The following is a 24,130-nucleotide window of genomic DNA, read 5'->3' as shown; positions in this document are numbered from 1 at the left end:
GGTTTTCCATGATGAGATTTGAACTCACAACCTACTTTCATTTTTGCCTTAAGTAACCATCTGTTTTACGTAACCATATGTCTCAGATTTACATTTACTATTTACTATGGCCTTGATAAGCTCCTTTCCTGAGGACGGCTCACCTCTCACAGTCCTGGGCGACTTTAACCTCCCCACGTCTACCTTTGACTCATTCCTCTCTGCCTCCTTCTTTCCACTCCTCTCCTCTTTTGACCTCACCCTCTCACCTTCCCCCCCCTACTCACAAGGCAGGCAATACGCTCGACCTCAACTTTACTAGATGCTGTTCTTCCACTAACCTCATTGCAACTCCCCTCCAAGTCTCCGACCACTACCTTGTATCCTTTTCCCTCTCGCTCTCATCCAACACTTCCCACACTGCCACTACTCGGATGGTATCGCGCCGTCCCAACCTTCGCTCTCTCTCCCCCGCTACTCTCTCCTCTTCCATCCTATCATCTCTTCCCTCTGCTCATACCTTCTCCAACCTATCTCCTGATTCTGCCTCCTCAACCCTCCTCTCTTCCCTTTCTGCATCCTTTGACTCTCTATGTCCCCTATCCTCCAGGCCGGCTCGGTCCTCCCCTCCCGCTCCGTGGCTCGACGACTCATTGCGAGCTCACAGAACAGTGCTCCGGGCAGCCGGCGGAAATGGAGGAAAACTCGCCTCCCTGCGGACCTGGCATCCTTTCACTCCCTCCTCTCTACATTTTCCTCCTCTGTCTCTGCTGCTAAAGCCACTTTCTTCCACTCTAAATTCCAAGCATCTGCCTCTAACCCTAGGAAGCTCTTTGCCACCTTCGCCTCCCTCCTGAATCCTCCTCCCCCTCCCCCCCCTCCTCCCTCTCTGCAGATGACTTCGTCAACCATTTTGAAAAGAAGGTCGACGACATCCGATCCTCGTTTGCTAAGTCAAACGACACCGCTGGTTCTGCTCACACTGCCCTACCCTGTGCTCTGACCTCTTTCTCCCCTCTCTCTCCAGATGAAATCTCGCTTCTTGTGACGGCCGGCCGCCCAACAACCTGCCCGCTTGACCCTATCCCCTCCTCTCTTCTCCAGACCATTTCCGGAGACCTTCTCCCTTACCTCACCTCGCTCATCAACTCATCCCTGACCGCTGGCTACGTCCCTTCCGTCTTCAAGAGAGCGAGAGTTGCACCCCTTCTGAAAAAACCTACACTCGATCCCTCCGATGTCAACAACTACAGACCAGTATCCCTTCTTTCTTTTCTCTCCAAAACTCTTGAACGTGCCGTCCTTGGCCAGCTCTCCCGCTATCTCTCTCAGAATGACCTTCTTGATCCAAATCAGTCAGGTTTCAAGACTAGTCATTCAACTGAGACTGCTCTTCTCTGTATCACGGAGGCGCTCCGCACTGCTAAAGCTAACTCTCTCTCCTCTGCTCTCATCCTTCTAGACCTATCGGCTGCCTTCGACACTGTGAACCATCAGATCCTCCTCTCCACCCTCTCCGAGTTGGGCATCTCCGGTGCGGCCCACGCTTGGATTGCGTCCTACCTGACAGGTCGCTCCTACCAGGTGGTGTGGCGAGAATCTGTCTCCTCGCCACGCGCTCTCACCACTGGTGTCCCCCAGGGCTCTGTTCTAGGCCCTCTCCTATTCTCGCTATACACCAAGTCACTTGGCTCTGTCATAACCTCACATGGTCTCTCCTATCATTGCTATGGAGACGACACACAATTAATCTTCTCCTTTCCCCCTTCTGATGACCAGGTGGCGAATCGCATCTCTACATGTCTGGCAGACATATCAGTGTGGATGACGGATCACCACCTCAAGCTGAACCTCGGCAAGACGGAGCTGCTCTTCCTCCCGGGGAAGGACTGCCCGTTCCATGATCTCGCCATCACGGTTGACAACTCCATTGTTTCCTCCTCCCAGAGCGCTAAGAACCTTGGCGTGATCCTGGACAACACCCTGTTGTTCTCAACTAACATCAAGGCGGTGGCCCGTTCCTGTAGGTTCATGCTCTACAACATCCGCAGAGTACGCCCCTGCCTCACACAGGAAGCGGCGCAGGTCCTAATCCAGGCACTTGTCATCTCCCGTCTGGATTACTGCAACTCGCTGTTGGCTGGGCTCCCTGCCTGTGCCATTAAACCCCTACAACTCATCCAGAACGCCGCAGCCCGTCTGGTGTTCAACCTTCCCAAGTTCTCTCACGTCACCCCGCTCCTCTGCTCTCTCCACTGGCTTCCAGTTGAAGCTCGCATCCGCTACAAGACCATGGTGCTTGCCTACGGAGCTGTGAGGGGAACGGCACCGCAGTACCTCCAGGCTCTGATCAGGCCCTACACCCAAACTAGGGCACTGCGTTCATCCACCTCTGGCCTGCTCGCCTCCCTACCACTGAGGAAGTACAGTTCCCGCTCAGCTCAGTCAAAACTGTTCGCTGCTCTGGCCCCCCAATGGTGGAACAAACTCCCTCACGACGCCAGGACAGCGGGGTCAATCACCACCTTCCGGAGACACCTGAAACCCCACCTCTTCAAGGAATACCTAGGATAGGATAAAGCAATCCTTCTCACCCCCCCCCCTTAAATGATTTAGATGCACTATTGTAAAGTGGCTGTTCCACTGATGTCAGAAGGTGAATTCACCAATTTGTAAGTCACTCTGGATAAGAGCGTCTGCTAAATGACTTAAATGTAAATGTAAATGTTACATCTAGTCTATGAGACCAGGCTGAGCATCCCTGTGGAACACTTTGGACACCTTGTAGAGCCCATTCCCTGACAAATTGAGGCTATTCTGAGGTCAAAAGGGGGTGCAACTCAATATTAGGAAGGCGTTCTTAGTGTTTTGTACACTCAGACAAAGTTAGATTACTACACTACAGTAAAAGTTATAACACAATCTGAAATAATGTAAAGGTTATCATATTCAGATTTGAGAAAAAAAAGGTATGATAAGCAATGAAGAAGAAAAATTGACAGGAAATATTTAACTTAACCAGCTTTTAAATCGGATATTTAGTTAGGAAAAAAGCAGGAAAAAAATTACAGTTGACTAAATCTGTATGCCAAGCTGTGATTGAAAAGAAAACGTTTAAAGTAATAAAAAGGAAGAAAAAAACCTTATATGCCATGTTTTGTCCAACAAACACTTATGCCAGGTTGATTTGAATAGTACAACCCAATGTAACATAGCTGCAAATTGGATCAATTCATTAAATTGCTGAAAATTACCTGAATTATGTCAATCCTATAGATTTGAAGCCTTGTGCATACTGACATTTGACTTGACAGTATATACAACTTATATATAACTTATATATTGTATACATTTATATAAACTATATAATATAACTTACATGAACGTATATAAACTTGGGTAGGAGAGTGACGCGTCATATTGTTAATGTCACTCTGATAATACTCAGGTACAATGTCCAGAGATGAAGGATAATAGAGGACTTTCAGCAACCCTTGAACCTCCGAACTACTGTAGTAGTACTGTACTAATGTACAAACTAAGCCTTCTTCCATTGTTACCCCAAATACAAATGATCAAGTCAAATTAACATATTAAAAGTTCAATGGTTTTGGTTGCATATCATGCTAACTGACTGTTGTGTATCAATGGGTGTTACTGGCATACACTGTTGTGCCATGTTAATCATCAAGCTGGTCTATAGATCACTCCTTTCACTGTGTTTGTTGGAATTTGGGGAAGGGGAAGGATTGGGTCACCTGAAACCGCACATTACTTTAGTTAACGTTGCGAACCATTAGAAAACAAATCTTACTCGGTTTGAAAAGTATAGAAATGCAATAAAACTATATAATAATAATAAATATACATGTATATACATTCAGTACAATTATTATATAATAAATATTATACGCGTATAATACTTACAAATAATAATACATTTGACAATAAACTGCCACAAAAAAACAACTACAAGACAACAATGGAGCTTTGATTTTAACAGGCATTGAAGAGCAAAGACTTTCCAGCTGTTGGTAGCAGCAGCAGGGACATGAATCATGATAATTGCAGGTGTGATCGTATGGATGAAGGACGGAAGCAGGTTAGGAGTAAATTAAATAAGAGAGGGATTTTTACCAAACCACCAAGGATGAAGAAGACCATGAAAAGCCGTCCCAGGGTGGTTTTTGCATACACGTCTCCATAGCCCACAGTGGACATAGTAACCATGAGTAAGTAGACACATTCCCAGTAGGAAAGTGCTTGGGAATTTTGGAAGTTTTCCCAAGGATCCCCTGAGTTTTCCACCTAGAACAGAGGTCACAATAACGGATATTGACAGAGAGGAACATGAAGAGCATTGTATTACAACTTACTGACTTGCTTACATACTTACTCAATGGCCATCTCCGAATACCCATACTTGTATTCTAAATAGTAGGCATTTTGGGTAAGTGAAAAAAGTTTTATAGCATGTGAAATGTAGAAAATTTAGTATGGTTTAAATGCCAGGATGTCATACTCATTTCAGTTTTTCATTTAGTAAATTTGTTGCATACTTTTGAGGAATAGAATCGTCCACATGTGTCTGACAACAGGTGACAATCAGCTATGGGTACGTGCTGTAGCAAAATGAACAAATGTCAGGAATCAACGCAATTTGCGCATTAGATGCCGCATTCTCAGTAGGATGAGCCTAGTATGCTGATATTTGTTTGCTTACTGCATTCGTTTTTACTCAACAATACGTTCCAAATAGTATGTAGTACGATTAGTACACAGTATGCAGTTTCAGTAAGTAGTAGCCAAGACAGATTTTGGACACGTCCACTTCACATTTTCAGAAGCAATTACCATGCTACCATTTAGTGGTCCTGCTCATTTAAAAACAGACCCGAAAATATTCCACAGTTATATCATCCATCAAGTGAGGAATACTTTGTAGGGGCTAGATTGTACAATGCTTTACTTAACATTATGTCCACCTATCTGTCATGACGTTGGCCTGTGGGTAAGGTTTATAACCCCCCCCCATAAATACCTTTCTCCCTTCCCTCTCTCTTGACTCTACAGAGAGACTCTTGAAAAGCCTTTGTTAAACAGAGATTCTGGGAACATCAGAAGGTGGGTAGAAATGAACTATATTTTGATAATCCAACCAGGTGAACATATGTGTTGGTAAATGAATATGATGTCAGTTCGGTTGTCATCTGAGACATTCTCATCAATGATAGGATGACAAACGGTACAGTGGAAAGTCTACACATTATAGTTATCAGATTCACATGGAATTGTTGTGCAATTTAAATGTTTGAATATGAAATTATTTGGGAGGGGATGAAATGTGATTTTAGCTTCTAAAATGTGAGAACTGGGTTTTCATGAGTGAATTAGGCCCGACTCAGTGGCCCACCCACGTGAAGAGACATTGGTTATAAACTATGAAACATGTCCTCCTCTCCCGTCCTATATAAAGCGTTGACGACAATATAACTTGCTGTTCCGGGTACATTAGGATGACCATCCGATGTCAGAAGGGTTCAGATAATAACTACAGAACTAAGCCAACCTCAGCGTGAGCTTTGGTTGCGAATGGTATGAACTCTGAACTCTTATTCGCCACAGAAGTGATACCTCCTAGCCGTTGAGTTAGCAGTGGCCGCTGTAAACTGGGCTAGGAGAGGACAGACAGAGTATCACCAGAGACACTCTTCAAAGGACAAAGGACCCTGTTGGGCAACACAGCCTTCCATCTACCACCAACCAATTGAAGAATAGCTTAGAGTAAATATTAATATAATTTTCCTTTTCCAAATAGGCAGTAATTTAGAATGCATTAGATCCTGTATTTACGATAGAGACATCGCTTCTCCCTTTGTTCTTCAGTCTTCCTGCTGTTTCACCTAAACCCAACCCCCCTTTTTCTTTGTGTAACCAGCTGTCATATATGTTCTGTCCGCCAGGGACGTTTTCCTTTATGACATCATTTGTAATCAAGGTATGATCCATTCTGTGTATATGTAATTCTGTGTGATTTGGTAGGTATTTAGTAAATAAATAATTAAACCCAATTTTGTATTGCTGATTCAACTTGTTAGCCATGGTTCGTGAAGATAACCAAGAACTTACAACTTTCAGATGAGACTGAAATAAGGTGACAATTAATATTGACTGCTATTGATGTAAAATATTACTAGGTCTTTAAGAGTTTATTCGGAAGATAACTGCTCTATAAATATTATTTTGTGGTGCTCCGACTTTCTAGTTAATTACATTTACATGATTAGCTCAATCAGGTAATATTAATTACAGAGAAAGGATTTTATAAAATAGCATGTCATATCACTTAATCCGGCATAGCCAAAGACACAACAGTGTTATATGTGTCAGAGACTGAGTATTTACCATAATACAGTACTTAGTCCTTCTGCTTTGCCTTTATGGCTCTCTGTGACTTACCAGATGTATGAAGCCTGCCGCTGTTAGCCATGTACTTATGAAGATTGAACATAAGTTCACCAGTTTTATGGAATTGCTATTGAAAACAAGAGAGCCAGACAATATCAATTAACAATGCTAGTGTTCAACACCAAAAGACCTGCCTTGTGTGAGTTCAAAGGAAGAACACCAGTAAAGGATGCCCTTTTGATAACATAATGAATAATTGGTAACACTAACCTAAACTATTATGTCAAAACAGTGCCAAAACATTACATATCACAAAGTAGTTATTGCTGTATAAGTGCCTAATTGTGATTTTGTCTGAAGAACATCCTTTGGGATAATGGATGATAACTGGTTACAGTCTGAGCTGCTCAGCCTACAATATTATGTAACAGCAACAAAACAAAAACTTGGTAAAAATGTTTTTGGGAATAATATTTCAAAATCCTAAATGTTAAACTAATGACAAACTTGCTTTCGTGGCCGTTAACTTTTCAATACAGAATCAACTGTGAATACAAATGATCCTAAGGTACAGTGACTTGCGAAAGTATTCGGCCCCCTTGAACTTTGCGACCTTTTGCCACATTTTAGGCTTCAAACATAAAGATATAAAACTGTATTTTTTTGTGAAGAATCAACAACAAGTGGGACACAATCATGAAGTGTAACGACATTTATTGGATATTTCAAACTTTTTTAACAAATCAAAAACTGAAAAATTGGGCGTGCAAAATTATTCAGCCCCTTTACTTTCAGCGCAGCAAACTCTCTCCAGAAGTTCAGTGAGGATCTCTGAATGATCCAATGTTGACCTAAATGACAAATGATGATAAATACAATCCACCTGTGTGTAATCAAGTCTCCGTATAAATGCACCTGCACTGTGATAGTCTCAGAGGTCCGTTAAAAGCGCAGAGAGCATCATGAAGAACAAGGAACACACCAGGCAGGTCCGAGATACTGTTGTGAAGAAGTTTAAAGCCGGATTTGGATACAAAAAGATTTCCCAAGCTTTAAACATCCCAAGGAGCACTGTGCAAACGATAATATTGAAATGGAAGGAGTATCAGACCACTGCAAATCTACCAAGACCTGGCCGTCCCTCTAAACTTTCAGCTCATACAAGGAGAAGACTGATCAGAGATGCAGCCAAGAGGCCCATGATCACTCTAAATGAACTGCAGAGATCTACAGCTGAGGTGGGAGACTATGTCCATAGGACAACAATCAGTCGTATATTGCACAAATCTGGCCTTTATGGAAGAGTGGCAAGAAGAAAGCCATTTCTTACTGATATCCATAAAAAGTGTCGTTTAAAGTTTGCCACAAGCCACCTGGGAGACACACCAAACATGTGGAAGAAGGTGCTCTGGTCAGATGAAACCAAAATTGAACTTTTTGGCAACAATGCAAAACGTTATGTTTGGCGTAAAAGCAACACAGCTCATCACCCTGAACACACCATACCCACTGTCAAACATGGTGGTGGCAGCATCATGGTTTGGGCCTGCTTTTCTTCAGCAGGGACAGGGAAGATGGTTAAAATTGATGGGAAGATGGATGGAGCCAAATACAGGACCATTCTGGAAGAAAACCTGATGGAGTCTGCAAAAGACCTGAGACTGGGATGGAGATTTGTCTTCCAACAAGACAATGATCCAAAACATAAAGCAAAATCTACAATGGAATGGTTCAAAAATAAACATATCCAGGTGTTAGAATGGCCAAGTCAAAGTCCAGACCTGAATCCAATCGAGAATCTGTGGAAAGAACTGAAAACTGCTGTTCACAAATGCTCTCGATCCAACCTCACTGAGCTCGAGCTGTTTTGCAAGGAGGAATGGGAAAAAATTTCAGTCTCTCGATGTGCAAAACTGATAGAGACATACCCCAAGCGACTTACAGCTGTAATCTCAGCAAAAGGTGGCGCTACAAAGGATTAACTTAAGGGGGCTGAATAATTTTGCACGCCCAATTTTTCAGTTTTTGATTTGTTAAAAAAGTTTGAAATATCCAATAAATGTCGTTCCACTTCATGATTGTGTCCCACTTGTTGTTGATTCTTCACAAAAAAATACAGTTTTATATCTTTATGTTTGAAGCCTGAAATGTGGCAAAAGGTCGCAAAGTTCAAGGGGGCCGAATACTTTCACAAGGCACTGTACATACAGGTATCTTCCAAAATAAAGGAAACACCAACATAAAGTGTGTTAATAAGGCATTGGGCCCCTTGAACCAGAACAGCTTCAATGCACCTTGGCATAGATTCTACATCTGGAACTCTGTTGTTGGGATGCAACACCATACAGTAATTCCATGAGAATTTCCATCATTTGGTGTTTTGGTGATGGAAACCGACGTCTCAGGCACCACTCCTGAATCTCCCATAAGTGTTCAATTGGGTTGAGATCTGGTGACTGAGACAGCCAAGGCATATGGTTTACATCGTTTTTAGGCTCATCAAACCATTCAGTAACCCCCCTTGCCCTGTGGATGGGGTCATTGTCATTATAGAAGAGGCCACTCCCATCAGGATAGAAATGATTCACCATAGGTTGAAGGTGACCACTCACAATGGCGGTGTATTTATTGACGTTCACCTTGCCCTCTAAGGCAGGGTTTCCCAAACTCAGTCCTTGGGACCCCAGGGGTACACGCTTTGGTTTTTGCCCTACCACTACGCAGCTAATTGAAATAATCAACTAAGCATCCATTTTTGATCATTTAAATCAGTTTTGTAGTGTTTGGAGAAATAAACTTGAGGACCGAGTTTTGAAAATGCTGCTGTAATGGGGTTGAGTGAACCATGCCAGGAGAATATACCCCACACCATAACAGAGTCGCCAGAATCCTCATTTACTCAAGTGTTTCCTTAATTTTGTCAGTTAACTGTATATTTCTAAGGTAATGTTACAATGACTTGCATTGTTCTGGCCGTTCATGTACTGTGTGTTCTGTTCTGTTCTGGCCTTACCTCCATTACAGTAAACGAGTCTGGGGATTATTCAAAAAAAATGTTGAGCTATAAGCTCTTTCTGACATCTGTGCAGCACAAGCTTTAATTCTAAGCAGTGGGGTAAATTGTAGAATTCATCATGTGGCATGCTGTCCAATAGGTTTCAAAGAGCAGAAAATGTGTACAATTTGGAATTCCAATGAAAAATATCGAAATTAAATTGAATATAGGATATGTTATACATCCTAAAGAACAATACCTAACATGTTACCATTTCAGTTTTGAAAAGTGACAAAAATGATTTACTTGTTATCACAGAAGTACAGTATAATATGATAACTTCTTTCATTCCCCAAATATGACATCAATAAACCAAACTGTTCCCAAGTAATCCACCCAGACTGAAAGTAGGCCAAGCTCAGCTGACTCGTTTCCAATCATTAGTTTTTTAAATTGAGAGGAGGTTCTATATTTAACAATTTGCAGTAGCTACATTTGTACGTTAAAATGCCACAGTATTAGAAGAGCCTGTGAGCGTATTGTATAATTGTAAATGTATCAATATTCATCACATATACAGAATTACAAACATTGTCATAGCATAGTGCATGCAAATGCTTTGAATACTACTAACTAGAATTAATACACACCAAATTTGACTGAAATTGAATACAGTGAAGTTGGAGAAAATAATAATGCACTTACCTTGTTTTTAATATGTTCAAAAACTGTAAGATTTCTGAGAACTGTATCAACCTTAACGCCCTTAAAAACCTCAAGCCTGTGTGAGAGAAAAGTAAAAGTAGAAGTTATTCAGAGTTAATTATTTGCATGTTATTTACATAAATCTGCCCACTGTAAATCCGGAAAAACACAGGAAACCAACATAATTGCATACCTTTGAATCCTTCATGCATTTTTAAAAGCTTCAATGGATTCATGACTAATAGAAAATGAAAGGCCTCTCAAATAAACAAAAATAGCAGCGGAAAAGCACAACCAAAATGTTGACTTTCCAAAAAACAAAACAGCAGCGACGAAGCAAGTAGCAGCAACTGAAGAAAAAAAACGTACTAAAAACAACAAACTCTTCATCAAATAATCTTCTGGAGAAAATAAATACAATGCTAATATCAGGAGACCACTAAGTCACAAAGCACCGGCATAAGGACTAAAAGATCGAAAACAGCAAGAGAAGAAAACCTGGATTAGTCAGACCAAAGACATGTGGACAGGCCTAGTTAGATGGGTCAACAGTCGCATTACGTCAAATAATCCCAAATTTGTTGCCATTTGTTTTTTTAAATCTGCTAAATCTGAGTACCCTTCCAAGAGTTTAAGAACATAGGTGCACTGATGAATTGCCAAATGCTGTCGCATGTGTGTGTGGCCTGTGCCACACAAAACCAAACAGCCTGTGGCTAGTGCTCGTCGTGCTCACCAGTACAATCTAATCATCCAACAGTTCGATATGAAAGAATTAATTGCTTATTTTTATTGCACAAATGTTTGTTTCATTATGGCACACAACAGTATGTCAATCCCACAATCCCCTGGGTTAACTAAGTGTACTACAAGACATGTACAGTAGATGTAGACCGAGTCTATTGTCAATGTTGTGTCACCTAGAATAACATTTGTTTTAAAAAAATGACAATATATCATTTTCAATGATTATTGTCCATAATTTCCTAAATTATAAAATCAGATTATGTTACTCATAATACCATTTTTTCAATCGCTTTTTACAAGTATGTGGTAACCGCTTATGTGGTAAATCCACATTGCAATCAATACATGTTCATATAGAAAACTTGCTTTCACAATGCAATGCTCACATTACTTTTGATATGACTGCCTTCTCATTTATTAAAATACAATTTACTCATACTTAATCCATTTTCTCTAAATTGATAATCCCTTACCCGTTTGGTAAACCTATAGATTTTAAACTGTTTTGTCTGCTATATACATATGTGGACACCTACAGAACTAAAATGTATGTTTGTAAAGTATAAAGTAGGATATATAAGGCAATGTACTATTATGATTTTAAATCTGATATTGACAGGAACAGAACTGCATGTAACAAAAACATTCCTTATAAAGTAAGCATCCCTTATCCCTTATATATATAATTATGGATGAAGTGACTAGGCAACAGGGTAGATAATAAGCAGTAGAAGCAGCGTATGTAATGAGTCAAAAGATTTAGTGCAAAAAAGTGTCAATGCAGATAGTTAAATGGCTAACCACTAGCTACCTGGACTAACTATTTAGATGACTTATGGCTTGGGGGTAGAAGCTGTGGTCCTTTTCAGAGTTGGTGCATAGGTACCGCTTGCCATGAGGTAGCAGAGAGAACAGTCTATGACTTGGGTGGTTGGAGTCTTTGACACATTTTAGAGCCTTTCTCCGACACCGCCTGGTATAGAGGTCCTGAATGGCAGGGAGCTTGGCCCCAGCAACTTGTATGCCAAGCAGTTGCCATACCAAGTGGTAAAGCGGTAAAGCAGCCACTCAAGATGCTCTCAATGGTGCAGCTGTAGAACTTTTTGAGGATCTGGGGGCCCATGCCAAGTCTTTTCATCCTCCTGAGGGGGAAGAGGTGCTGTCGTGCCCCCTTCCGGACTGTGTTGGTGTGTGTGGACCATGATAATTCCTTAGGTGATGTGGACACCGAGGAACTTGAAGCTCTCGGCCTGCTCCAATATAGCCCAGTTGATGTGGGTGTGCTCGGCCCTCTGTTTCCTGTAGTCCATGATCAGCTCCTTTGTCTTGCTGATGTTGAGGGAGAGGTTGTTACCTTGGCACCACGCTGCCAGGTCTCTGACCACCTCCCTGTACGCTGTCTCATCATCATCTGTGATTAGGCCTACCACCGTCATGTCATCGGTAAATTGAATGATTGTGTTAGAGTCATGCGTGGCCACGCAATTGTTGGTGAACAGGGTGTACAAGTGGGTACTACGCACGCAACCCTGAGGGGCCCCCGTATTGAAGGTCAGCGTGGCGGAAGTGTTGCTGCCTATCCTGACCAGCTGGCGGCTTGTCAGAAAGTCCAGGATCCAGTTGCAGAGGGAGGTGTTTAATCTCAGGTTCCTGTGCTGAACGCTAGCTGTAGTCAATGAACAGCATTCTTCATCTTTTTCGGTGGGGTTTAACTGCTGTTGGCATCCAATATGTTGCATTATCACCCCCAACTGGACTATAGTATAAATCCATTATACATTGTGATACAAAATGGGAAAAGGAAAACACCCTTACAACTAATCCTACATAAAAACCCACGACTTTGACCCTATCTGCTCCTGCACCATGCCAACGGCCTGGGAGGATGGGACCCCACACCTCAACACACCCTGTAACTCTAATGAAGTCAAATCTTGTATACGCAAATAGTTCTCTGCAGCTGCCACCACCACATCTATTTTTTTGTGATTTGCATTCCATTTCTGCTGTACAGTTGATAACCATTGCTATGAACCCTAAGAAGCCAACCTTACTGAAGCATATATCACTCGTTGGCCAAACCTCTGTGCTGGCACAGATCTACTACTCCAAAAGGTATTTATAAAGCCCTTTTTACATCAGCCAATGTCGCAAAGTGCTATACAGAAACTCAGCCCAAAACACTAAACAAAAAGCAATGCAGATGGATAAAGTTGTGTCAACTTAATCCATCCTCCTCTACTTTCCTCGGTCTCAACACATGACACCGGCACTACTCTGACTCTGGTCCCCTCAACCTACCTCTTTTGTACCAGACACATCCAATCCCCAGCATCGTGGGCCCTCCTACAGTTGACACTCAACTTTATCCACCAAGACTACACAATCCTCCTGCACATGTCACATATCTTGGAATCTCACTCCTACACACTGCTGCAACATGGCAAAAACATTTCATGAACAGCATTCTCACATAGTTGTTCTTCTTATCCAGGTGGGAGAGGGCAGTGTGGAGTGCAACAGAGATTGCGTCATCTGTGGATCTGTTGAGGCGTAATGCGAATTGGAGTCGGTCCAGGGTATCTGGGATGATGGTGTTGATGTGAGCCATGACCAGCCGTTCAAAGCCTTTCATGGCTACAGATGTGTGTGCTACGGGGCGATAGTCATTTAGATAGGTTACGCATATTGTTTTTATGCAGATTTTACAATAGTCACATGAAAATCTGTCGCCAAGTGTATGGAAACCTAGCTAATGATCTACATTTTTTTTATACATCTCCCATTTGGCATGTCTCATGATGTGGTTTACAGCAGCACTGACGGCTGTATTGACATGACAACTGCATCAGAGTTTTGAACAACCCTTCCTCCCATTTTGTTCTATGCTGACTGAAGACCTAGCTAGCGAGTAACTAGCTAACACTAAACACAGCTATATAAACCATGCCCGTCTTCAAACACGTCTTCTCTGATGTTGGTTACAAGACGATACTAGTACTAATTAAGTAAGAGAATATCATGTTTTTTTGTTGTTTTGGCCACTCCAATACCTTGACTCTGTTGTCCTTAAGCCATTTCGCCACAACTTTGGAAGTATGCTTGGGGTCATTGTCCATTTGGAAGACCCATTTGCAACCAAGCTTAAACTTCCTGATTGATGTCTTTAGATGTTGCATCAATATATCTACATTATTTTCCCACCTCATGATGCCATCTATTTTGTGCAGTGCACCAGTCCCTCCTGCAGCAAAGCACCCCCACAACATGATGCTGCCACCCCCGTGCTTCACGTTTGGGATGGTATTCTTCGTCTTGCAAGCCTCCCCCTTTTTCCTCCAAACATATCAATGGTCATTATGGCCAAACAGTTCTATTACAAAAAGTACGATATTTGTACCCATGTACAGTTGCAAACCGTAATCTGGCTTTTTTATGGTGGTTTTTGGAGCCGTGGCTTCTTCCTTGCTGAGCGGCCTTTCAGGTTATGTCGATATAGGACTCTTTTTACTGTGGATATAAATACTTTTGTACCTGTTTCTGCCAGCATCTTCACAAGGTCCTTTGCTGTTTTTCTGGGATTGATTTGCACTTTTTGCACCAAAGTACGTTCATCTCTAGGAGACAGAACGTGTTTCCTTCCTGAGCTGCATGACGACTGCATGGTCCCATGGTGTTTATATGTGTGTACTATTGCTTGTACAGCTGAACGTGGTACCTTCAGGCATTTGGAAATTGCTCCCAAGGATGAACCAGACTTGTGGAGGTCTACAATTCTTAGCTGATTTCTTTTGATTTTCCCATGATGTCAAGCAAAGAAGCACAGTTTGAAGGTAGGCCTTGAAATACATCCACAGGTACACCTCCAATTTACTCAAATGATGTGCATTAGCCTATCAGAAGCTTCGAAAGCCATGACATCATTTTCTGGAACTGTTTAAATGCACAGTCAACTTAGTGAATGTAAACTTCTGACCCACTGGAATTGTGATACAGTGAATTATAAATGAAATAATCTGTCTGTAAACAATTGTTGGAAAAATTGTGTGTCATGCACCAGGTAGATGTCCGAACCGACTTGCCAAAACTATAGTTTGTTATTAAGAAATTTGTGGAGTGGTTGAAAAACGAGTTCTAATGACTCCAACCTAAGTGTAAGTAAACTTCTGACTTCAACTGTATGCATACATAGACATTTATACATATACTTACTTTTTTTTAGAATATACCTTTATTATTCCCTGCAAATCCTACCACCCCTCCCCCAATTGGAGTAAATTAATGAACAATAACACTTAGGCTTAAGCACTTAGGCACTCCCTTCAGTTTATACATATTATACACATTTTACAGACACAGTCTATTTTACAATCATTATATTTTGTTTGTTTTAGTCCTTCTGTTTCTGATGTCCATCCAGTTTGATTTCTATTTGTAACTGTGCTACTTCACAACATTTCTGAACCTGTCACGCCCTGACCGTAGATTGCTTTGTATGTTTCAATTTTTTTGTGTGGTCAGGGTGTGATGTGGGTGGGCATTCTATGTTTGTATGTCTAGGTTTTGTATTTCTATGTTTTGGCCAGATATGGTTCTCAATCAGGGACAGCTGTCTTTCGTTGTCACTGATTGAGAACCATACTTAGGTAGCCTGTTTTCCCACTGTTAGTTGTGGGTAGTTATTTTCTGTTTAGTGTTTAGTTATTAGTCCCAACCTTCAGCTCCATTCAACCATTCCCTTCTATCTCTTATCACTATCCATTTTGGATTTCTGTTTGCCATACATTTTTCAACTGTGCTGTGATGCTTCATAAAATTACTGAACCTTTTCCAATTCTCATAGCTTTGTAAATTAAAGATAAACATTTTTGCTAAAAATAATTATATTATTGATTGATTGACTATGACTTTTCAAATCACCCAGTATTGCTATCTGCAGCGTTAGTTCTAGGCAAATGTTACAATTCTTCAGCCATTCCTGGACCTGTGACAAAAAAGAGCTACATATGGACAGTACCAAAATAAATGATCTAATGACTGCCTCCTCACAGCAAAATCTGCAGATCTGGGAAGATTGTATCGCATTTATATAAAATGATATTGGTTGCAAGAATTGTGAATAATAATTTAAATTGAAAAAAGTTTTGAATCTGGCGTTTTGCGTGTCAATTCATAAACCATGTGCTATGGAATAGGTAGATCAAAAATCTCTTCCCAACTATTTTGCAATTTATATGGCACAGCTGTCAATTTTTTGGTCCTTAAATTAAATTGGTATTTGTTTTTATTTATCACAATTTTATTTAACCATTTATGTTTAATGCATGGCCCAACAGACAAGTTCCGTACTTTTTCCCAGTTCTACATCTTCCATTGTTGTGGTAATGCTGCAATTAGTTGGTTGTAATTTTGGGTAGAGCAGACATTTCCATATGTCTGTGTTAGCTGCATGTGTGACATAACTCCACGAGTGCTATTTATGATATAATTTACAAACATTTTTTAAACCTTTTATCAAATAATGTGTTTTTTTTTGTCAATTAGTATACTTGAGTTTAACCACAATATTTGTTGTATTATTTGTTCTGTCTTTTCAGGTGGATTAAACTGAAATTGCAACCAACTTTCTAAGGCTTTAAAAAATAATAATGATATTTTGGAGATGATTTCATTTTCAAACAACCGAAAGTGAGCAGTTGTAATCTGAATAAAGGTCATTCTTGAACATGTGGTGAGACATTCCTACCAATTTACTACAGAACCATTTAGGATTTAAGTATAACTTTTGTATGACTGCTGCCTTTAGTGAGAGGTCTAATGTTTTAATATTTAATCATTTCTGCCCTCCAAATTCATATTCGTTATATAAATAGGCCCTTTTAATTTTGTCCGGCTTGCCATTCCAAATAAAATGGAATATTTTTTTATTCACATAATTTAAAAAGCAGGTCACAAGTTGTATGCAAAACCATAAGCAAATAGGTAAACTGTAATGTTCATCAGGGAGATTTTTCCACAAATAGGCAGGTATTTTCCTTTCCATGGTAGCAAGATCTTATATATTTTTGCTAACATTCTATAAAAATTTATTGGACTGAGATCATTTCTTTCTTTCGGGATTTGTATACCGAGTATGTCCACAAGCCTGTCAGACCTTTTTTTTTTGGTAAACTACACAGTAACGTAAAATTTGCATTTTTTTATTGATCCAATAAGTAATTCAGTACATGTATTATAATTTGGTTTTAATAGATCCTCTATGAGGCTGTGGAGGGATTCTAATTGTGGTTAAAAAAAAACATGAATCATCAGCGTACAATGACACCTTTGTTTTTAAGCCACGGATTTTAACAGCTAACATCTCGATGGCAATAATAAATAGATATGCCAATAGTGGACAACCTTGTTTTACTCCTCTCGACAGTTTAAAACTTTCTGATATGTAGCTATTATTTACTATTTTAGACCTAGGGTTACAATAATAACTTTAACTCATTTTATAAGAGGCTCTAAAAAATGGAAATATTCAAGGCATTTTATATAAACTACAGTCGTACTTTATCAAAAGCCTTTTCAAAATCAGCTATGAAAACCAGGCTTGGTATCCCCGATATTTCATAGTATTCCATTGTTTCCAGTACTTGTCTTATATTATCTCCAATGTATCATCCATGTAAAAAAAACTGTCTGATTAGGATGAATAATATCTGACAATATTTTTTAAATTCTATGCACAATGCATTTAGCTAGAATTTTTGCATCCCAACACTGAAGTGTAAGAGGCCTCCAATTATTGGATCTTTATATTTACACCAGGGTGGATCCTGTTTCAGTAATAATGAAATCCGACCGTCTTGTTATGTGTCCGATAATCTACAGGAGTGGTTAAAACATGCTAATAATGGTCCTCTGACTATATCTTTTTTTAAAGTATACTTCTACTGGTATGCCATCCAGCCCTGGATTTTTCCCAACCTTAAAGGCTTTAATTGTGTTATTATTATTTTTTATTTCACCTTTATTTAACCAGGTAGGCCAGTTGAGAAGAAGTTCTCATTTACAACTGCGACCTGGCCAAGATAAAGCAAAGCAGTACAACAAAAACAACAACACAGAGAGATACATATAGTGATAAACAAACATACAGTCAAAAACACAATAGAAAAATTGGTATAGTGTGTGCAAATGAATAAGGAGGTAAGGCAATAAATAGGCCAATAGTGGCGAAGTAATGACAATTTAGCAATTACACTGGAGATATATATGTGCAGATGAGGATGTGCAAGTAGGAAGAATGGTGTGAAAAAGAGCAGAAAAACAAAAACAAATATGGGGATGAAGTAGGTAGTAATATATATATTTTTTGGTAGCATTTCTATGTTAAAGATTGAAAATGAATTTGGTGCATTTTTCCCCATATTCCATCCAGTTCGCTTTATTTTTTATAAAATACTACACTGGATCTTTCTTGAATAAGTTCCTCCATTTCTTTAACTTATTCTGTGCCTCTATGTACAGTTTGTATTGCTATTGAACTGTGATGTTAGTCCAATTATTAGGAAATGGAAGACATGGGGTCAAAATGATCACATGAACGGTGAGCAAAAATCCCAGAACCACACGGGGGGACCTAGTGAATGACCTGCAGAGAGCTGGGACCAAAGTAACAAAGCCTACAATCAGTAACACACTACGCTGCCAGGGACTCAAATCCTGCAGTGCCAGACGTGTCCCCCTGCTTAAGCCAGTACATGTTCAGGCCCGTCTGAAGTTTGCTAGAGAGCATTTGGATGATCCAGAAGAAAATTGGGAGAATGTCATATGGTCAGATGAAACCAAAATAGAACTTTTTGGTAAAAACTCAACTCGTTGTGTTTGAAGGACAAAGAATGCTGAGTTGCATCCAAAGAACACCATACCTACTGTGAAGCATGGGGGTGGAAACATCATGCATTGGGTCTGTTTTTCTGCAAAGAGACCAGGACGACTGATCCGTGTAAAGGAAAGAATGAATGGGGCCATGTATCGTGAGATTTTGAGTGAAAACCTCCTTCCATCAGCAAGGGCATTGAAGATGAAACGTGGCTGGGTCTTTCAGCATGACAATGATCCCAAACATACCGCCCGGGCAATGAAGGAGTGGCTTCGTAAGAAGCATTTCAAGGTCCTGGAGTGGCCTAGCCAGTCTCCAGATCTCAACCCCATAGAAAATCTTTGGAGGGAGTTGAAAGTCTGTGTTGCCCAGCAACAGCCCCAAAACATCACTGCTCTAGAGGAGATCTGCATGGAGGAATGGGCCAAAATACCAGCAACAGTGTTTGAAAACCTTGTGAAGACTTACAGAAAACGTTTGACCTCTGTCATTGCCAACAAAGGGTATCTCTGGATAAGAGCGTCTGCTAAATGACTTAAATGCAAATGTAAATGTATTGAGATAAACTTTTGTTATTGACCAAATACTTATTTTCCACCATAATTTGCAAATAAATTCATTAAAAATCCTACAATGTGATTTTCTGGATTTTGTCTGTCATAGTTGAAGTGTACCTATGATGAAAATTACAGGCCTCTCTCATCTTTTTAAGTGGGAGAACTTGCACAATTGGTGGCTGACTAAATACTTTTTTGCCCCACTGTATATGCCAATTATGTGAAGATCCGACCGCATTCTGTCCCCTATCAACAGTTATTTTGTAGAGTTGATACATTTGTCACGAATCTCGCCGAAGATGGTGCCTCTTCCTGTTCGGGCGGCGCTCGGCGGTCGTCGGCCTATTAGCTGCCATCAATTCCCTTTCCGTTTGTTTATGTTTATTGGGTTTAATTGTGTACACCTGTTTTGAGTTAGTCTTTGGTTGTAGGCTATTTAAGGGCACTAGGCCCGCTGGGTATTTGTGCGGGCTTGTTCTCTGTTATTTCGGTGTTGGTGTAGAAGTGTATTTCTCATTATGTTCCGGACAGTTTTAGTCCTGTGTATTTTGGATGGGTGGTTTCTTACGCCCTAGTGTTGGCATGTCCATGTCTCCGCTGTCGTTGGAATAAATAGATTCACGTACGACATTACCTGCTCTCTGCATTTTACTCCTCCACCGCACCATTTGTATTAGTCTTAACAGAAGCCCGCACCACCTATGGAGTCAGCAGGAGCAGCAACCTCCCCTCTCCCAACTATGGAGGAGCGTGTACACCATCATACAGCTATCCTCCATCGGATCAGTTCAGCGATGGACCAGAAGGAGTGGTCTACCAACGTCTACCCCAGCTCCCCCACAGACGACGCCACCTACTCCACCTACGTCGTCCTCTGGGTCCAGCACATTGTGTCTCTCCCCCCGAGGGAGTACGATGGAGCGGCGGCTGGGTGCCAGGGATTTTTGCTCCAGCTGGAGCTCTACCTGGCTACCGTGCGTCCGGCTCCCTCGGGTGAGAAGAGTGTGAGCCTCCTCGTCTCCTGTTTGACGGGTAGGGGCCAACGCTGTCTGGAACAGCCCAGACTCAGCACCGAGTCGATTCAGGCGCAGTTGGGAGTTTTATGGATCGAGGACTCGCCCGTAAGTTGGGTATTCCGTTAGTGCAGATAGACCGACCTGTCCCCGTGCACTCCTTAGATAGCCGACCGTTAGGGTCAGGGCTGGTCAGGGAGGCCATGATTCCGCTGGATATGGTAACGCAGGGGGATCATAGGGAGAAGATCAGTTTCTACCATATTGATTCACCTGGGTTTCCAGTGGTGTTGGGGGTTCCCTGGCTGGCTATTCATAATCCCCTCATTTCCTGGAAACAGGGGGCTCTTAAGGGGTTGTCAGACGAGTGTTCAGATAGGTGTATAGGAGTTTCCATTGGTGCCACAACGGTGGAGAGTCCAGACCAGGTTTCCACCGCGCATTCCCCCAGAATATGCCGATTTGGCTATCGCTTTTAGTAAGAAAAAAGCGACCAAATTACCACCCCATCGACGGTGGGATTGCGTGATAAACCTCCAGGAGAACGCTGCACTTCCCCGGAGTCACGTGTCCCCACTGTCACAAGAGGAGACATTGGCTATGGAGACATATGTCACGGAAGCTCCTAGACAGGGGTACATTCGGCCCTCCATGTCACCTGTCTCCTCGAGTTTCTTTTTTGTGAGGAAAAAGGAGGGAGGTCTGCGTCCGTGCATTGATTATCGAGGTCTCAATTCGATCACAGTGGGATTTAGTTTTTTTTTTTTTTTTTTTTTGTTATCCGCTACCTCTCATCACTACAGCGGTGGAATCATTCCACGGAGCGCGTTTCTTCACAAAACTGGACCTCAGGAGCGCGTATAATCTGGTGCGTATTCGGGGAGGAGACGAGTGGAAAACAGTGTTTAGTACCACATCAGGCCACTATGAGTACCTCGTCATGCCGTATGGGTTGAAGAATGCTCCAGCCGTCTTCCAATCCTTTGTAGATGAGATTCTCAGGGACTTGCACGGGCAGGGTGTGGTAGACTATATTGATGACATCTTGATTTATTCTGCCACACGCGCTTCGCATGTCTCCCTGGTGCGCAAGGTTCTTGGGCGACTGCTGGAGCATGACCTATACGTCAAGGCTGAGAAATGTGTGTTCTCCAAACAAGCTGTTTCCTTCCTGGGTTATCACATTTCCAGCTCGGGGGTGGTGATGGAGTGTGACTGCGTTAACGCCGTGCGTAATTGTCCGACTCCGACCATGGTGGTGTAGCGGTTTTTAAGGTTTGCCAATTACTACCGGAGGTTTACCTGGGGTTTTGGCCAAGTAGCGGCGCCCATTACCTCACTGCTGAAGGAGGGGGCGGTGCATTTGCGGTGGTCGGCAGAGGCTGATGGAGCCTTCAACCAGTTGAAGGCGCTGTAAACTGAAGCTCCCGTGTTGACGTTAGCATTCATAGTGGAGGTGGATGCGTCCGAGGCTGGGGTTGGAGCCGTGCTGTCTCAGCGCTCGGGCACGCCACCGAAGCTCCGTCCCTGCGCTTTCTTTTCTAAGATTCACGTACGACATTACCTGCTCTCTGCGTTTGACTCCTCCACCGCACCATTTGTAGAAGCCATAACAACATTCTTGTATATATTTTCAAAGAAGCTTGGATCATTATAATTTGGACCATAGAGATTAATAAGCCATATATGTTTATTGTCTAATAAAATATTTAAAATAATCCATCTACCTTGATGATCTGTTTGGACAATTTGCACATTTGGAACAAAATTACTGTTAATCAATATTGTCACCCCTTTTGAAATTCTTTGCCCATGGGAGAAATAAATTTCGCACCCAGTCCTTTTTCCACAAAACTTCATCAAAAATTGTTGAAAGAGTTTCCTGTAAACAATAGATATTATATTCCTTCTTTTTTAGCCAGGTAAATACTGATTGTCTTTTCATAGTATCTGCTAAGTCATTACAATTATAACTGGCTGTACTTATTTCACCATTTACCATAATGAGACACAAGTTTCAATTCTATTTATCAAAATATATGTTTTTAAACGTACCATTAAAAAGTAACATGATGTTTGAGTGTCTATATAGCTGTACCATGATATTTGCATTGCTACTAGGTAAACCTCCAATTGGCCCCCACTATTCCACCTGCTAAAAGCCCTCTTCATCCCAAGTTGGGTTGTCATCCCAATGCCCAGCAGACCACCCCCGACACCCCAGATCCCATAGCCCCGGAGAGACCGGGATCCATCCTTCGAAAAGAGCACACAATGCCACCCACAGAACAGAAGCAGATCAGAATATTAGGTTATCATTGGTGTATTAAAATGAGAGTTAAGGTGATGTCGCCTTGTCCCCTTAATAATGAATCTAAGTGTTTGACATGAGGGAGGGGATCAGTAACTTTATCATCAAACTTGATCAATGTAGAAGCAACAGTCATTATTCGTACTTGGGTCATCATACTTTGATCTGGTTCCCTTCAAATAACACGTTGTGAAAAACATGATTGACTGTTCATGACCTTTAACCTGTTTAAAGGTCTTACTCACATCGGCTACGGAGAGCGTGATCACACAGTTGTCCGGAACAGCTGGCGCTCTCATGCATGGTTCAGTGTTGCTAACCTCCAAGGGAGCATAGAAAGTATTTAGCTTGTTTGGTAGGCTCAGGACCCGCGGCTGAGTTTACCTGTGTTATCCGTGATAGTTTGCAAGCCCGGTGTCTTAGGATTCGATCTTGGTCCTGCCGCTTTGCCTGTTTGATGGTTCATTGGAGGGCATAGCGGAATTTCTTATAAGCGTCCGGATTAGTGTCCTGCTTAAAAGCAGAAGCTCTAGCCTTTAGCTCACTGAGGATGTTGCCTGTAATCCATTGTTTCTGGTTGGGATATGGACATGTTCACTGTGGGGAATACTTCATCGATGCATCGATGTATGGATGAATCATCGGATGAATCCCGGAACATATTCCAGTCTGTGCTAGTGAAACAGTCCTGTAGCTTAGCATCCACCAATTCCATATTGAACATGTGTATAGCCTAATGTGAAAACAGTGTAATGTCTTGTAATTTACAGAACTGTTGAATACTACATTTAAAGGGACATTTTAAAATGTTTTGCTATTGGATTAACTGGTTGTTAAAAACAACTAAATTGAGAAGATATCATGTTTTCTTTTGATGATTAAATCAATGTTCTCATGGTATTTTACAGTAAACATGTATTTGGATCAATGGTTGTATGGTGAAAGATTAATGCACAATAAAAGGTTTTGAATATAAGACTTGCTGTGCTACAAGTGTTACCAGTTTGGAGTTTTGTACTAAGAGTTTTTAAAATTCACCACATGCTTATGAGAATAGCACCAAAGCTATGTAGAAACGAATGCCCTCAAAAGATTGACTGTGTCAATCCTAGAAAGTAACTAAAAAACATTACCGTAATGCATGATTCAAGGCCACTAAAACCTCCTACATGTACCAGCACTAGAGGTATTAACCAGGGTGTCAATGTCTCCTGGGTATATGTACTGAATATAAGTATCAACGCATCCCAAGTAGACTGTAATATAATTTCTTACAGCAATTTCTACTCTAAAGTACTTGTAGACTCAAAAGCATATCTGCTCTTGAAATGAGTAAATAATCCTAAATAATCTTTAGCTAAACTGCAGCTCCAAGAGTCAACAATAAAGTGAAATTCATCTCCATAGACGTGCAGTAAAGCATGGCTTTGGTAACAAAAATGTTACTGTAAATCAAATATCTATCATCTATAAATACAATATATAAATCATTCAGCGTCTCACTTCCTCCACACAAATTTTTATATTGATGTTACAGAAGCT

At 41.2% G+C, this 24,130-nt stretch overlaps 1 protein-coding gene across 2 annotated transcripts in view; it reads right to left on the bottom strand.

Moving 5' to 3' along the window:
• The window catches only part of LOC135512049 (calcium-activated potassium channel subunit alpha-1a-like), a 254,936-nt gene that overhangs the window by 67,830 nt on the left and 162,976 nt on the right, over positions 1-24,130 (bottom strand). For both annotated transcript variants that reach the window (XM_064933655.1, XM_064933654.1), the window contains exons 6-8: positions 10,088-10,163; positions 6,439-6,514; positions 4,117-4,287 (exon numbers count right to left, since the gene is read on the bottom strand). In XM_064933655.1, the coding sequence (XP_064789727.1) occupies positions 4,117-4,287; positions 6,439-6,514; positions 10,088-10,163 (323 nt within the window). The remainder of the gene's footprint in view (positions 1-4,116; positions 4,288-6,438; positions 6,515-10,087; positions 10,164-24,130) is intronic.

Source organism: Oncorhynchus masou, chromosome 24 (genome assembly GCF_036934945.1).
Source record: "Oncorhynchus masou masou isolate Uvic2021 chromosome 24, UVic_Omas_1.1, whole genome shotgun sequence".
NCBI lineage: Eukaryota > Metazoa > Chordata > Actinopteri > Salmoniformes > Salmonidae > Oncorhynchus > Oncorhynchus masou.
Note: the sequence above shows the minus strand (reverse complement) of the source record. Positions and strands in the feature narration are given on the sequence as shown.